The 17111-nt window shown below is 38.1% G+C and overlaps 1 protein-coding gene across 13 annotated transcripts in view; it reads right to left on the bottom strand.

Annotated features, from left to right (window-relative positions):
- Positions 1-17111, bottom strand: part of PAM (peptidylglycine alpha-amidating monooxygenase) — a 209872-nt gene that overhangs the window by 59980 nt on the left and 132781 nt on the right. For 12 of the 13 annotated variants that reach the window (XR_005600194.1, XM_039543593.1, XM_039543598.1 and 9 more), the window contains 5 exons: positions 13438-13486; positions 8901-8968; positions 6545-6625; positions 6168-6244; positions 4959-5062 (listed from right to left, as the gene is read on the bottom strand). Coding sequence is in view for 12 of the 13 variants with exons in the window: in XM_039543593.1 (XP_039399527.1) it covers positions 4959-5062; positions 6168-6244; positions 6545-6625; positions 8901-8968; positions 13438-13486 (379 nt within the window). In the remaining variant the exon portion in view is untranslated. Of the gene's footprint in view, positions 1-4958; positions 5063-6167; positions 6245-6544; positions 6626-8900; positions 8969-12790; positions 12929-13437; positions 13487-17111 lie in introns of those variants that run through there. The other variant, XM_039543602.1, reaches the window with a different exon arrangement.

Here is a 17111-nt window from a genome sequence, read left to right as displayed (position 1 = left end):
AGTATGACCATATCTGAAGAATCTTTTATGAGTAAAGTTTCATGCAGCTGGATAAGAGAGGACACAATGAAAATTTTCACTGATATGAAAGAGACTGAATGCATATCAACAAGAAATTTTTATACAGTTGAAAGATTCAAGACCTAGGGGACAAAATCTGAATTTTAGAGAGAAAATTCCTATTGAATTATTTTTTTAAAGTGTGTATGAATTTTTATATATATATTTTATAGGAGGCATAGGAAGCAATTATTATAGTTAAAGTTAGCTGACACTTGCCATTTTAAGCTTTCAATTGCTTATAATTTTGTCAAACTAACTGTAGCATGCCTCAGGCTGAATTATTCTGGAAAATTTCAGCTAAAAACAGGTCAACAGTTTCTGCGATCGCTCTCCCTGTTGGTGCTCAGGCAGCAAGGAAAAGAAGAATGTAGTCTTACTCGAATGCAGAGGAATGAGGAATTGGGTCTGGAGAGGTGTCAGGGAAAGATATTGGGACTGGGACAAGGAGATGAGACTGAGACAAGGACAGATTGGACGAAACCAGAGTCTAACTAGTGAAACACCCAGCCCTCAGAACACAGGACTCATGAGTCAACATGCTTTACCATCAGCAAAGAGCTTTGAAACCCACTGTGTTTCAAATGTGTACCCACATCTTCCTCTAGTTGCTAGCCCACACAGGGGATGACAGTCTCCTACTGCTACTCTATTAACTCAAGTGGGAGAGGTCTGTGCTATGTATCTAAGGCCTAGCCACCTGATATCAGTCCTGGGACAAGATAACAGAGTAGCTTAATAAAGAATTAAAGGAGGGTAATTAATGCAGATCAAATGGGGAATCATCATCAAACAGTTGTGTTTTGTTGGCCTGGCCGTATGCTATTTAACATTTTTATTAATGACCTGAAATAAAATAATTACTGAAGGTTGGCAGATGTCACAAACACTGGAGCAGTGGTAAATAATGAAGAGAACAGGGCACTGATACAGAGTGATGTTGATCCCTTAGTAAACTGGACACAAGCAAACAATATGCATTTTAATATGGCTAACTGTAAACATCTAGGACCAAAAAATATTGGCCCTACTTGTATGATGGGGGACTTGATTCTGGGAAGCGGTGACTGTGAAAAAGATTTGGGGGTTTGGGTGGATAATTAGCTGAACATGAACTCCCAGTGTCAAACTGTGGCCAAAAGAGCTAGTGCGATCCTGGGATGCATAAACAAGAGAATCTTGAGTAGGAGTAGAGAAGTTATTTTACCTCAATATTTGGCACGGGTGCTACCACTGCTGGAATATTGTATCAAGTTCTGGTGCCCACAGTTCATGAAGGATGTTGATAAATTGAAGAGGTTCAAAGAAGAGCCATGAGAATTATTAAAACATTAGAAAATGTGCCTTATAGTATCAGCCTCTAGAGATACGTCTACATGGCAAGCCCCACAGCAGTGACCTTCAGAGCCCGGGGGTCTACAGACTTGGGCTCATGATACCACACTAAAAATAGCTGTTTAGACATTCAGACTTGGGGTGAAGCTCAGGCTCTGAAACCCAACCACCTCACTCGGCTCCCCTTCATGGAGATCAAATATTTAACCATGGGCTCTTCTACTAACAGAGAAAGGTATAACATGATCCATTGGGCGGATGTTTGAAGCTAGACAATTCAGACTGAGACTAAGTCATACATTTTAAAAACAGAGCAATTAACCATTGGATTCTCCATCACTGACAATTTGTAAATCAAGATATGATGTTTTTCTAAATAAATATGTGGAAGGAATTATTTTGGGCAAGTTCTATGGCCTGTGTTACACAGGAGGTCAGACTAAATGATCACAATGGTCCCTTCTGGCCTTGGAATCTCTGAATCTTTAAAAAGGTTCTAACTCTGCTGATGAGCCAATACGGTTCCATGTGATGGAATTTCTGTTTTTTCAGCTAGCTTTTTTAACAACTTAGTGAAGTAGTTATAACAAGAATGTTAAGATGATAAAGTCAAGATTCAAAAGTCAGGAAATTGGCCATGCAACTTTATTTCGGCAACCTGTACATAACAATTATGATAGAGTCTTTAATTACTTGATAACATATTATTTGCACTTCCTAACATTTGAGTATTTGACTGTGCAACTGTAACATTCTTTTAACGTAGGCTTTTGTATGACAGAGAAAAAATAAGTTAATGGTAAAAGCAACTGAAGTCAGAGGAGAAACAGTAAATGAACTAGCTCAAGCGGCATTCGGGTTATCTAACAAATACAGTCCAGCGTGGATAGGCCAAAATTTGATTAAACCAAGATTAAATTGTTTCTTTTAGGAATCAATGCAGATTTAGAATTATTATCCTTTGCACAAAGAAACACAATTAAACAAAACAAGATGAACCTTTTAGGCCTTGACTAGACAATTCACTGTGCATGGGGACAGGGCAACTGCAGAATCAGGGCCTTGTTTTCCAAGATTTAAACAAGGACTGCTCAGCTGTACCTCAAACAGAAGTTGTGGGCTTGATGCAGGAATTGCTGTGTGAGGTTCTATGGCTTGTGTTATGCAGGAGGTCAGATTAGATGATCATAATGGTCTCTTTTGGCCTTAAAAGCATCTATAAACATTAGATAGCTCAATCAACCATTGGCATTTACTGACAAATATGAGCTGCAATTATTTTTATACATATTTCCTTGTTAAATGATTTTTAAAGCTCAGTAGAGGAACAATAGAAATAAAGATACTGCTCCTTATCCATTTTCCAGGAAATAATATGTGTAGCTCAAAGACTTGTTATTAAAATAGTCCAGGGGATTATTTTCAGTTTTACAACGTTTTCATTTGTTTTTAAGTAAGATATGTAATCCATTCATTCTTTACAGTTGTTTAATTGTGTTAGTAGTAACTTCCCAGATATCCAGTGTAATACTCAGCAATGTTAATTGTGGATTTAATTGTGTGATTCTCATCTAGGATTTTTAATACTTGGCGGTAATTTCTTCTTACCACTGTATCTTTGTACACTTCCACAAAATGTTTCTGTCTTCTGTGTAACTGCTTAATGTGCATTTTTTTTGTTTAGTGGATGTCAAGTACAAACCACATAATGAATTTTTAAGTTTTTTTTTATATTAAACATTTAGCATTAGTGTCAGGGCACATCTGTTCCCAATATTTATTTCTAGCTTTTATGTGCAAGAACTATACAAACATTCTCTTGAACTGAATAATATTTCGATTTACTGGTTTAAATTTTCATATGCAATAACAATGGATTTGTAAATTTCTACAGTATGGCTATAATATCTGGGTGGACAGATATATACTGAGAGAGAGGTAATTCCAATGCCTAAACTAAAGGAATTAGCAGAAATTAGCATGAGATACATATTACTCTTAATCATTGAAAGGATATATAGCACATACAAAAAAAATCTTCCCTAGACAAGTTATGCTCTTACTACCATTAAAAACTATATTATTGTTCAATATAGTCTTAAGATTATTCTATAGTGGGGTACAGTTTATCCATTGTGGAAGTTTTACATTTCTTTTTTTAAACCACGTTTCAGTTTGTATCTTACATTTGAATATATATTAATTTTGTGAGCTTTATAAAAACCAGTTTTCAAACATATTCCCTCTCATTTCTCCTTCAGTTGCTGTTACCCACACAAGTACTTTAACTAAAGAAATATGACTATCAAGTGCTGAACACCAAAATCTGTGCTGAAGTCAAGGGACTTGAGGGTGCTCAGCACATTACAGGATTGGCCCCTTAAACAGCTGCAGTATCTAACACCAGAAGTGGAAGACTCAACCTCTGCATATCTCTTTTCCTATTATATCTCACAGGGTGAAGCAAGAATTAACATTTTTAAAAAATGGATCCTCACATGAGAGACTAATGTGTCTATTTTAAAAATAAAAATATATACATAGTAAAATGGACAATTTAGAGCTCTGGCATTATCTCCTGCTGAGTAGCACCATTGAAAAGTAATAAATAATAAATGATTCAGAAGAAAATTTGAGTTTTATTTTTGTCTGGCAGCTTGTATATGAAAGAAAGACTCTTTTCTCCAACAATACTATTTTTCCTTTTTGATACTTAAAATTTCAAAATGCAACCCATTTCAAAATAATAAACTTAGGTAATAATTACTCCTGGAAGAAAAGATAAGAAAAATCTGTAAGGTGTAGTTAAACATGTGCTATGTTGGCCTTAAATTACCTTGAGCCATCAATGCCATCAAATGACAGACAATCAGGGCCGGCTCCAGACCCCAGCGCGCCAAGCGCGCACTTGGGGCGGCATTTTGCCGGCAGGGCAGCGGGCGGCTCCGGCGGACCTTCCGCAGTCATGCCTGCGGGAGGTCCACCGGAGCCGTGGGACCAGCGGACCTCCCGCAGGCATGACTGCGGAGGGTTTGTCGGTCCCGCGGCTCTGGTGGACCTCCTGCAGACGTGCCTGCAGATGCTCCACTGGAGCCGCGGGACCAGCGCGCCCACCGCAGGCACGTCTGCAAGAGGTTCCCTGGAGCCGCAGGACCGGCGACCGGCAGCACACCCTCTGAGGCGTGCCGCCCTCCTTGGGGCGGCCAAATTCCTAGAGCCGCCCCTGCAGACAATACCTGTTATTTGGAGTTTTTGAAAAAATACTCCTGTGAAATAGTCCCTTTAGACTTCTAAATCAGGCATTTGGCTGAATGGTTTAATTTGAGCAATGTGCTTAGAAGGGGGATTATTAGCCAAAGTACAGGCAATTATGAAGGCCAGAATGGCCTTTTCCTGACCATGTTTATATTCCTAACAGTCTGGGGAGCAAGCCAAACAATTCCAACAGAATGAAAAAGTTTGTTAGGATACCTTTGAGGGGACTGAAAACATGAATGCATGCCTACACAACCAGTACAATGGTAAAAGAGGTTTTTTGAAAAAAGCAGGTATAAAAAACATACCCTATGTGTGTCTCCGTCGTTCTACCTTCACCAGTGAAAACACACCTAGCTGCTAAAGTATCACCAAAGCTAATGTCTACAAGGTGTTCCACAGGATAGAAGGCCTGAAAGAGAACCAAGGAAAATGGTGTATTAGGATTACTGAACACTCTCAATAGGTGACTTCCTCTGCATTCTTATTTTATCTGTGAATCATTTCCTAATATAAATAATTTCATTCTCTATATTAAAATAGATGCACACAAAAATAATATGAATCTGAAATTAAAGTCCTTTAAAGCTGATCCACAGAACAATTAACATAATTCTATCATGACTAATCAGACTCAGTGAAAGAAATGAACAGAACATAAAACCCCAACAAAACTAAACGACTTTAAGTGGCACAGCTCTCTCGGTGGCTCTCACTACATGTGTCTCAGCACAAATCATGCTGGTGACATTAGTTAGCAAAAAACCTGCTGAACACTCTATACACTAGCTCACTGGTGAATAAACAACTGCTGGTTTTGTTTGTTTTATTTTACTCTCTGGGACAACTTCACAATGTTTTTAAAAGGTAAAAATACGTCAAGGATATAAAATAATGAATTATGAATCTTGCTCACAAGACTGCTCTCTGTATCACTAGATATATGCAAGGCAGTGCTGAGATTGCAGACTGCCAGTGCAGGAGCTGTTCTCCTTTGTGAAGAAGGGAGATAGGAAAGGAAAGAGAGCAACTAGGATCCCCTCCCCACCTTCTAAGTAACCAAGTGGAGAAATAAAGAGATAAAGGAGAAATTTTCTTCTACTGTTTCTATTTCCTTTCCTGCCAGCTGCCCGGGATGAGGAAAGAAAAATGGCACAAGTGTCAGAATAGCCAAAAGCAATCATGTGTCATAAAAAACATTACTTGCTACTACATTGTGATGTCTGCATCATAATATTGCAGCAAAACACAGCAGTGTTTGGTAGTGATGGCACAAAATCACATACCAATGAAATATGATGCAAATATGACTGTCACAGTATGATAATTTTGTGGCTCTCCAACTCAATTTGATGAGAAACGTTAATTACATGTTATAGTCTGAACACAATAGAATACATTTTAAAAACACAAGATTATATCGTGCAAAGCTAAAGCAGAAATACATAAAACAGATTTAGACTTTGCTGCTTAGCCTTAAATAAACATAATTAAAAACAAGAAAAAATTAAACTAACCTGTGGAAGTTGTGGACTCTGTCTACCAATCAAGGTCCACTGACCGTTTCTCACTCTGTATCCACTTACCACCTTACCTACAATAAACATTTACCACTGCATGAATGTCAGATATAATACTTTAGAAAAATCAATATATTTTGTATTTGTTATTTTTCTATTAAAGAAGTATTACTTAAATTAATAGACTGATTTATTAAAGAAAAATATTGTAAACAATTATGTAAATTTTTTGCTCAAGTTTAAATAATGCGGTAATAAGATTTTTGGATATATATTTAACTCAGATTGTAAGTTAAGGTTGGATAGCATTTTAGTTATATTAATTTTAAAAAAAGAGGCAAATACTTGATATTACAGTGGTAATGAACTCTTACCTAATCGGTGTGTATGAACTCTATAGGCAAAGAGGTGCATTGGATACTTTTGATAATGGCAGGCAATATCTGCATCAACCACTGTTAAAACATAAACAGCAATAAAACATTTTAAAAATGCTACTTATTCACCCAAGGAAAGTGACTTTTACAGTACTTCACTGAAACGTATACATTTGGAAGTAGTGTACAAAAATCTGCACTGTAGATTCAGGTTTAAAAGGCAGTGGACAATAATCTCTTACATTTCTATAGGAACTTTAGCCCAAAATGATTCCCAAATACTTTCACAAAGAAACTGACGTACAAATTATACACATGGATCACTTCAAGCACGACTGAGATGCATTTACTTCTGGGCTGAAACCTAGAAGCTACAGGAAATAGCTCTTCAACAATTTAGAACAATACATTTGCTTATATATGATCAGGTTGAACACTACAGAAAAAAACATAGATAAGAGACAAAAAAGATAACCATATCAGGGAAACTTAGATAGGCAAATTAAACATAGTAAAAGAGAGATGATAACACAGGTTTCATTTTAAAGGTATTTAATGTATAAAACACATGTATAATCACAAGGCAGTTTCAGAGTGTCAGATTCAGGCCTGGACACTAACGGGGCTGTGTCTAGGGTCCTGTGTGCTGGAGTCTCTCACACAATCCTATGCTTTTGTGGATGAGGGTTTCCTTTGGGAAAGACTCCAGCCTGCCTGAAGACTGGGAGCCAGAGTCTGAGGAGAAAGTAAGGCACCAGTTTGCACAAGGGACATGTTGCCTGGCAGACAGCTCTTCTACAGGGGCCTCCTGTAACCAACCATTGCTGGGCAGGTTAGAGTAAAACAGCCTATAAAGAACTGTTAAAATGGGTGAACACCAAAAGGTTCAAAGTTATTAATGGAGCTGTGAAATTGGGAAATTTTCATCTGAATGACTTTTTTTTTTTGACAGAAAATTCAATTTCTGCACAATGAAAATTTTCTGTGAGAAAGTTTCAATTTTGCAGATTTTTTAAATTTTATTTTCTGTCTGAAAACGCATCAAAAAATTTAGCTTCAGTTCAGACTGACTCAAATAAAAATATTGAAAAGTTTGCTGAACTGACCTAAAATATTTATTCAGTGACAGTTAAACATTAGACTGCATTCCATATGGTGGTGCATTACCACAGCGGAGTTGTGGTTAGGAGACAATAGAGGCAATCAGGCATCCAAGCTACAACTCCTGTGAGGCAGCACACCACCACAGGGAACTGCAAGGTAATGTTGAACTGATTCAAAATGAAACATGTTAGGTGTGTTTAATGAACAGAATCTTAACATTTTGATTTGGGAATATCAAATTTTTTTGATTGAAAATACCACAATGAAACATTTTCCCATTTCTGAACCAAAATGTTTTGGAAGTTTTTGTTTCATTAACAAGTTTCAATATTTCAACTTTTTGTCCCAATTTGGGAGAAAAACAGCATTTTGAAATATCAAAAATTCCTGCAAGGAAAGAAATTCCAATTTTTGATAAACTTCTTAGTAAGTAAGGAAATCTGTAGCGCAGGGGTCGGCAACCTTTGGCATGTGGCCCATCAGGGTAATCTGCAGGCGGGCCACAACACATTTGTAAAAATTCGCCGTTCCTGGCCAATGGGAGCTGCGGGAAGCGGCAGCCAGCATATCCCGGCAACTGGGAGCTGAGGGGGGCTGTGCCTGCGGATGTCCAATGTAAACAAAATGTCTTGTGACCCGCCAGCGTATTACCCTCATGGGCTGCATGCCAAAGGTTGCTGACCCTGCTGTAGCAGATTAAGAGAAAGATCCCAGCAACTTCCGATTTTTTAGTAAGTTGCAGATGAAGTCAGAAAAAGGATAAAGAGTGAAATATTGCAATTTTAGACATTAGCAATGTTCCTGCATGTATAACATTTTAAAAGAAAAAATAGTCACCTATTTTTGGCCCGGGAAGTGAACTTTTTATTGGTAAGTGAAATGTTTGTTTCTTTAAGTGGAAGAACTAGGCCCCAAAAAACCCCCCCAAAACAAAAAAACCCACAACCCTTTAATAGTTGCCTACTGTTTGTGTAATTTTAAAAAACAAAATCCAAAACAACTTTCAGATTATGTTACATTGATAATTATTCTTCTATACCATACTGTTAGGCTCTTTGAACCTAGCCTGATGGAACAGCAATATAAATAGAAGAGAGTAGGTATTTTTTAGTATTTATTTTAGTTAGCAATACTCTTTCACCTATGATTTTACAATTTAGAGAGTCTCTGTGAAATTATTTTCCATATTAGATAGATGAACACCAGAAGATAAAAATTACATAGATTGCTTTATAGGGTTCCTGCTCACCTTTTTCCCCTGGTGGTATAACTGTATTCACAGACATCATAAGATACATGCCAGCAATCAAAGGTTGCCTGCAGAAAAATAACAACAACATTTACCTCAAAGCTCTATAAACCAATTAACTGGTAAAATAGTCCTCTGCAGGCTATATGATCCATAATAATTAAAAGAGTCCCCATACATACCAAACTTAAAATGTTGTACTACTATTAAAAATCAGTTTTCAAGGTGGAGATTCATAAAATCATAGGACTGGAAGGGACCTCAAGAAGTCCTCTAGTTCAGTCCCCTGTACTGAATGGAGGATTAAGTATTATCTAGACCAGGGGTGGGCAAAGTATGGCCTGGGGGTCACATCCAGCCCTAGAGCTCCTGCTGGGGAGCGGGTTCTTGCCCTGCTCAGCACAATTCCTGGAAGCAGCAGCATGTCCTTCCTCCGCACGCTGCCCCTGCCCCAAGTGCTGCCCCCACAGCTCCCATTAGCTGGGAACTGTGGCCAATGGAAGCTGCAGGGGCAGCACCTGTGGACGAGGCAGTGCGCACAGACCTCTGGCCACACCTCCGCATAGGAGACGGGGGCGGAGGATGGACATGCCGCTGCTTCCAGGAGCTGCCTGAGGTAAGCACCGCCCGGAGCCTATACCCGACCCTCTCCTGTGCCCCAACTTCTTGCCCTAACCCTGATCCCCCTCCTGCCCTCTGAGCCCCTCAGTCCAGCCCAGATCACTCTCCTGCACCCCCAACCCCTCATTTCCAGCCCCACCCCAGAGCCCGCACCCCCCCCAGTCCAGACCCTACTCCCACACCCTGAACTCCTCTTTTCTGGCCCCACTCCAGAGTCCTCACCCCGTCCCGCACTCCTATCCTCAATTTCATGAGCATTCATGGCCCGCAATACAATTTCCATATCCAGATGTGGCCCTTGGGCCAGAAAGTTTTCCCACCTCTGATCTAGACTATCCCTGACAGGTGTTTATCGAATTTGCTTTTAAAAATCTCCAGTGACAGAGATTCCACAACCTCCCTAGGCAGTTTATTCCAGTGCTTAATAACCCTGACAGTTACAACATTTTTTTCTAACGTCCAACCTAAACCATCCTTGCTGCAATTTAAGCCCATTGCTTCTTGTCCTATCCTCAAAGGTTAAAGAAAACAATTTTTTCCCTCCTCCTTTTAACAATCTTTTATGTACTTGAAAACTGTTATGTCCCTCTCTCAGACTTCTCTTCTCCAGACTAAAGAAACCCAATTTTTTCAATCTTCAGTCATAGGTCATGTTTTCTAGACCTTTAATCATTTTTTTTTGTTCTTCTCTGGACTTTCTCCAATTTGTCCAAATCTTTCTTGAAATGTAGTGCCCAGAACTGGACACAATACTCCAGCAGAGACCTAATCAGCGTGGAGTACAGTGGAAGAATTACTTCTCGTGTCTTGTTTACTACACTCCTGCTAATGCATCCTAAAATGATGCTTTTCCCCCCCGCCCACCTAAAAGTGTTACACTGTTGACTCATATTTAGCTTGTGATCCACTATGACCCCCAGATCTCTTTCCACAGCACTGCTTCCTAGGCAGTCATTTCCCATTTTGTATATGTGCAACTGATTGTTCCTTCCGAAATGGAGTACTTTGCATTTGTCCTTATTGAATTTCATCCTATTTACTGCAGACCATTTCTCCAGATCATTTTGAATTTTAATCCTATCCTCCAAATCACTTGCAACCCCTCCCAGCTTGGTATCATCCTCAAACTTTATAAGTGTACTCTCTATGTTATTATCTACATCACTGATGAAAATATTGAACAGAACAGGATCCAGAACTGATCCCTGCGGGACCCCCTCATAATGCCCTTCCAGCATGACTGTGAACCACTGATAACTACTCTCTGGGAATAGTTTTCCAACCAGTTATGCAGTCACCCTAGTATTTCCCTAGTTTGTTTATGAAGGGCTGCCCAGAGGATTCAGGGGGCCTGGGGCAAAGTGGGGGAGCTGCGGCGCTTGTACTCTCCTGGCAGCGGTCCGGGTCTTCAGCGGCATTTCGGTGGCAGGGGACCCTTCAGTCGCTCCACGTCTTCGGCAGCACTGAAGGGCCCCCCGCTGCTGAAATGCCGCCGAAGACCCGGAACGCCGCTGGGTCAAGGCTTGTGGGGCCCCTGTGGGGCCCGGGGCTTATTGCCACACTTGCGCCCCCTCTGGGCGGCCCTGTGTTTATGAGAAGCTCATGCAAGACAGTATCAAAAGCCTTACTAAAGTCAAGATATACCATATCTATCACTTCCCCCCATCCACAAGGCTTGTTACCCTGTCAAAGAAACCTATCAGTTTGGTTTGACATGATTTGTTCTTCACAAATCCATGCTGACTGTTACTTATCACCTTCTTTCCTTCTAGGTGTCTGCAAATTGATTATCTGCTCCATTATCTTTCCAGGTACTGAAGTTAAGTGGATTGGTCTGTAATTCTCCTGGTTAGCCTTATTTCCCTTTTTATAGATGGGCATAATATTTGCCCTTTTGCAGTCCTCTGGAATCTCTCCCGTCTTCCGTGACTTTCCAAAGATAATTGCTAATGGCTCAGATATCTCTTCAGTCAGCTCCTTGAGTATTTTAGGATATATTTCCTCAGGGCCTGGCGACTTGAAGACATCTAACTTGTTTAAGTAATTTTTAGCTTGTTCTTTCTGTATTTTAGTCTCCGATCCTATCTCATTTTCACTGGCATTCATTAAGTTAGATATCCAATGGGTATTAAACTTTTTGGTGAAAACAAACAAAAAAAAGTCATTTAGCACTTCTACCATTTTCATATTTTCAGTTATTGTTCCCCCTCCACCTCACTTAATAAAAGATCTAATCTGTCCTTGGTCTTCCTCTTGCTTCTAATGTATTTGTAGAATGTTTTCTTGTTACCTTTTATGTCTCTAGCTAGTTTAATCTCATTTTGTACCTTGGCCTTTCTAATTTTGTCCACATATGCTTGCGTTGCTTGTTTATATTAATCCTTTGTAATCTGACTTTAAAAACTTTTTGTAGGACTCTTTTTTGAGTTTCAGATAATTGAAGATCTCCTGGTTAAGCCAGAGTGGTCTCTTGCCATACTTCCTATCTTTCCTACACAGTGGGATAGTTTGCTCTTGTGCCCTTCACAATGTCTCATTGAAAAATTGCCAGTTCTTTTGAACTGTTTTTTCCTTTAGACTTGCTTCCAATGGGATCTTCTCTCTGAGCTTGCTAACATCTGCCTTCTTGAAATCCATTATCTTTATTGTGTTGTTTTCCCTCCTACCATTCCTTAGAATCATGAACTCTATCATTTCATGATCACTTTCACCCAAGCTGTCTTCTACCTTAAAATTCTCAACCAGTTCCTCTCTATTTGTTAAAATAAAATGTAGAACAGCTTCTCCCCTTAGTAGCTTTCTCCACATTCTGAAATAAGTATCAGAGGGGTAGCCGTGTTAGTCTGGATCTGTAAAAGCAGCAAAGAATCCTGTGGCACCTTATAGACTAACAGACGTTTTGCAGCATGAACTTTCGTGGGTGAACACCCACTTCGTCGGATGGAAGACACACGAAAGCTCATGCTGCAAAACGTCTGTTAGTCTATAAAGTGCCACAGGATTCTTTGCTGCTTATTCTGAATTAAAAAATTGTCTCCAATACTTTCTAAGAACTTGTTGGATAATCTGTGCCCTGCTGTGGTATTTTCCCGACAGATGTCTGGGTAGTTGAAGTTCCCATTGCTACCAACTCCTTTTGCATGATTTGCTTTGCATGATTTTGTTAGTTGTTTACAAAAAGCCTCATCCACCTCTTTTTCCTGGTTAGATAGTCTGTAGTTGACCCCTACCATGACATCACCCTTGTTTTTTACCCCTTTTAGCCTTACCCAGAGACTTTCAACATGTCTTTTTCCTATTTCCATCTCAATCTCAGTCCAAGTGTATATATTTTTGATATATAAGGCAACATCTTCTCCCTTTATCCCCTGCCTGTCTTTCCTGAGCAAGCTGTACCCTTCTATACCAATATTCCAGTCATATGTATTACGCCACCAAGTCTTTGTGATGTCAAATAAGATGTCATGGCCTTTCTCCCCCACCCTCTTTTTTTTTTTTTTAAGATGAAGTAAATTTGAAACATTTTTCACAAGCTTGAGAAGAAATAGGGCAAACACTAAAATAACATTAACATGTATATTCCTCTTTAGTTTCTTCCCCACCTGAAATTTCTGATACCATACTAGGCTCCCAAACTAACATCTCCCAATGGTGTTATGATGTATGTGTAGCATAATATAAGAAAGTTACTTCGTGTGAGTGCATTTGACTAACAGGCAATAAATGGTGCATTTTATTGTAAAGCTATAATATTATTCAAAGCTTGTGTTCATGTGTGTTCATTTCAGGCTGTGCAAAAGAATTTTGGACCTGTTCCCACTGGAATAAGTGACCAAACTCATATCAGCTTCTATGGCAACAGGGGACCCCGGATTAAATTTGGATGAATTCCATGAAATGTATTAAAAGTACTTGCCTTTGATGTGTCAGATGTAACGTTACACCAGAGCAATCCTTGTGTTTATCTGCACAAAACATGAAACAGGAATTTAACCATTTATTTTTAATTAGTAGTAACTGTAAATGTTAAGTGATTTTTACTTAGTGGATAAAAAAAAGTCAAAAGATAAGATGCCTTTGGTATACATATTACATTTAGTCTCCCTGAACCAGTCTTGATGGTGAAATTGTATTTGTATCACAATCCTCTGAACTGTGTGTTAGAATTATTTTTTTTTATTGTTCAGAACTACAGCAGTCTGAAAGTCATAGTGCTGCACTTAGTTTTTAATGCAAAACCAGGAGTGATCTCAAGCGTGAAAAAGTAATAGACACAGCATTTTTTGGCAGGGCTTAAAAAAATGCAGAACTTTGTGCCTGGCAATGTATATGTGGGTTGCGGGGAAGGCATTTTTGTAAAGCCTGAAAGCAGTCGTTTTGCTACACAACCTACGAATTTAAGTTTGGCAAAAATGATTGAAAATGAATGATTTTGCAGAGGGGAATCTGAATTTTATTTTAATGGATAAAAAGTTTAGTGACGGAAATGGCCACATTGCCTCACTATAAAGTCAGCATTTGCACTTAGATATTGTACTTGAAGAAAAAAATCATTTCATACAACTATTGAACTATTCACCAATTTCCAGGATGTCCAACATCATCAATTTATTATGTAATCATTGCCCAACTTAAAACTTAACACTTCAACTTAAAAAGGACACTGTTAACTTGATACCTAGTCAATTTCAAACAGAGTTAAAAATAGTTTCAGGTATTTAACCAGCTTGACTTTTTTGTTTTGTTTTCACTGCTATATCTTCCTATGGTAGAAAATGTTTTACATAGAAATTGGCTATAGTGAGATAATGAAAGTGTCTATAGAACAACTGCTAATAAATACACAAAGTAAATAAACTGGATAAAAAACACAGACAAAAATTCTTATCTCCTAATCTTTTCGTTAATCTTATGTGATAGCTGTAACAATTATAGGTGAAAAGCGTTCAAACAAATGCAGTTTTTATAAACTGATGATATCTTTAAATGTTTCAAACAATCAACCAGAAATAAGGTGCATATGATGCGGTTCATTAAAATGCACAAGGAGAGACTGAATTGCTAATGACAGTTTTTACATAACTGGACTCTGGACTAAGGGAAGTCCAGGGAACAGGATCAAGCTTTTTGTTACAGAACTAATTTGACAGATTAAAAAAGGATGGGGATATTTTCTGCAAATCAGGAAGTAACTGTACTTTCAAGAGAGTCAATTTGAACAGCGTGATCTATTTTCTTCACACTGGCATACGCACCCACCCTTACCTCAAGAATGAGTGCTGAACATATACAGATGTGAGAAAAAGAGTGATCACAGTCTGACTAGTTCGGAAGGGTTACGATTTAAATAAAATCAGCATAAACTTTTTTATAAACTGTATTGCATACAACATCTCACTATTAACTGATGATCAGCTTTCTTTCATTAACATTTGAGTTTGCCTTAAATAAAATGCAAACAAAAATTGGAGAAAATATAAAATGGACAGTGGTGGAAAGTAACTAACTACTGTGTACTCATGAATTATTAAAAAATGCTACATCAGTAAAGAAAATTGTCAAAACAATCTCTCTAGGTTCTCACTTATTCCCATCACCATGGTATTTGAGCGTTTATGTTTCCTTGGTTACATTTTTCCAACAGGTATTTCTACAGCAAACAAACTGAAGCTGCAAGTCATTGGTGCCGAGTCTTTCACACATGGAAACAAAGCAAAAAACTCTTTTTGATATGTGTAAAGGAAACAAAACTGAATGAAGCTTTCTTATCTTGATCATGGTCATCAGCCAGGTAAGACCCATTTACTGTAGTCACATCAAATGTTCAGAAAGCAATGTCTAGGAGGCTTCTTGAAAGAAAGAAGCATCACGAAGCAGAAACAAAAGCAGCTGAAAACTTAAGTGGCAACACAGATAAGAAAAGCAGATCTTTTCAATACAAATGGAACCTCTGACTGCATCTCATAAGCTGTGTGGAGTAAGGCCTGAAATATAAAGAATTCTGCAACTCTTAATGCTCTTGTACAGTGGGTGAAATATGGTTTCAGCAGAAACCACAAGCACAGAATTTCAATTACATTCAAAGTAACAAACCTGCAAATTGCAACAACACAATAATATTCTCAAAATTAGCCATTGTTGGCACATCTCTCTCCATATTACAGAAGAGCAAAACAACTTGCCAAATACGCATGGTTCACTATGAACAATGGGAAATGAAGACTTTTGATTGGAGACTATTCTTTTTAAAATACCACATTCATTTTATGTAACATGACTGGTTTAGTACTAATCTTTTAAACAAAGCTTTAGTTAAGACAATCATAATGCCCAGTGAGGGTGAAAGACAGTACTTTCCCACTGAGAGAGTTATAAAACAAAGCTCTTGTTATAATGATGGATTTTAATATGGATTTTTATTTGCTGAGAATTCTAAAAACCAGGAAAAATGCAAATCGCTAACATGTATGCTTTTTAAGGAATAGCCTTACATATTTTGAACGATTATGTTATTCAAAAAATTACATGCATGGGACTGCATATGAACTTTAAACCTGTCTAAAACTCCTATACTTCAGATGTTTCATATTTTATAATTCCTAGCAACACATAACATTCAAATTTAAATGCACTAACACCGATGCATGTAGAACATTGGTTAAAATTTAACCTTGAAATAATTCTTTTATTCAGAACAGGGCAAGTACTGAACCACTTTTGTGTATGAAACACATTCAAATAAGTGAACAATGCATCAATACATTAATAAATAATGAAATACTCTATCAAAAATTAACGTGTCCTATTAAATTCTGAGTGATGATACACTGACCACATTGTAGTCTTCTTTTCCTCCTGATCTATTGATCTTTTCTCAAAAATTCCATTTTTTTCCCTCTCAAGATTTTAATATCGACATTTGGGGGGTCTCTATGGAAAACGAGAATTTATTTTCCAAGCTCATAGGTCTCAGTTTATTTTGAACACACAATTTAGATATATAGGGAGAAAAGAGGGGGAAGGCAAGATTGAAAGCTAGAGTAGATTAGGAAAAAAATGCACTAAGCAGTTGCTGAGGTCAAGGGAAAAAATGGTGGTGAAGATGCTTCATACCAGAAAGAGCAATACTCGTCAATCACACCCTGCTTCCAGAAGAACCAAGTCCAGGGTCAGAAAACACTAGGGAAAGAAAGTTACTGGCTCTTGAGTAGGAGAACTGAAGAAAAACGTAAGTACAGAAGAGAAAGAGAGAGAAAGATAATTTAATTTTCTAAGGCATTAAAATGCTTCTAGATTACACCTATTTTTCTCACAATCTTCAGTAACAGATACCTATCCTTCCTGGTCTCATCCGCTTAATTAACAGCATTTTCATTCTATGTCCCACAATCTCCATTTTTAGGATTTAGTTCCTTCTCGGAGTCGTCTCTATTTCACCTTCCCCACTTCAAACTGTGCTAAAAACTAGATTTTTTGTTGTAGTTTTACGGCACTGGCCACAGAGCCACAAATCGTGGCTTGTACAAGGTTGAAACTGTATACTAGATTATTCTGTATCAGGTATAATGAAGGTTGGAAAATATTTGCTAT

This window comes from Mauremys reevesii, linkage group 6, assembly GCF_016161935.1.
Source record: "Mauremys reevesii isolate NIE-2019 linkage group 6, ASM1616193v1, whole genome shotgun sequence".
Classification (NCBI taxonomy): Eukaryota; Metazoa; Chordata; order Testudines; family Geoemydidae; genus Mauremys; species Mauremys reevesii.
This window is presented reverse-complemented; position numbering and strand designations above follow the sequence as displayed.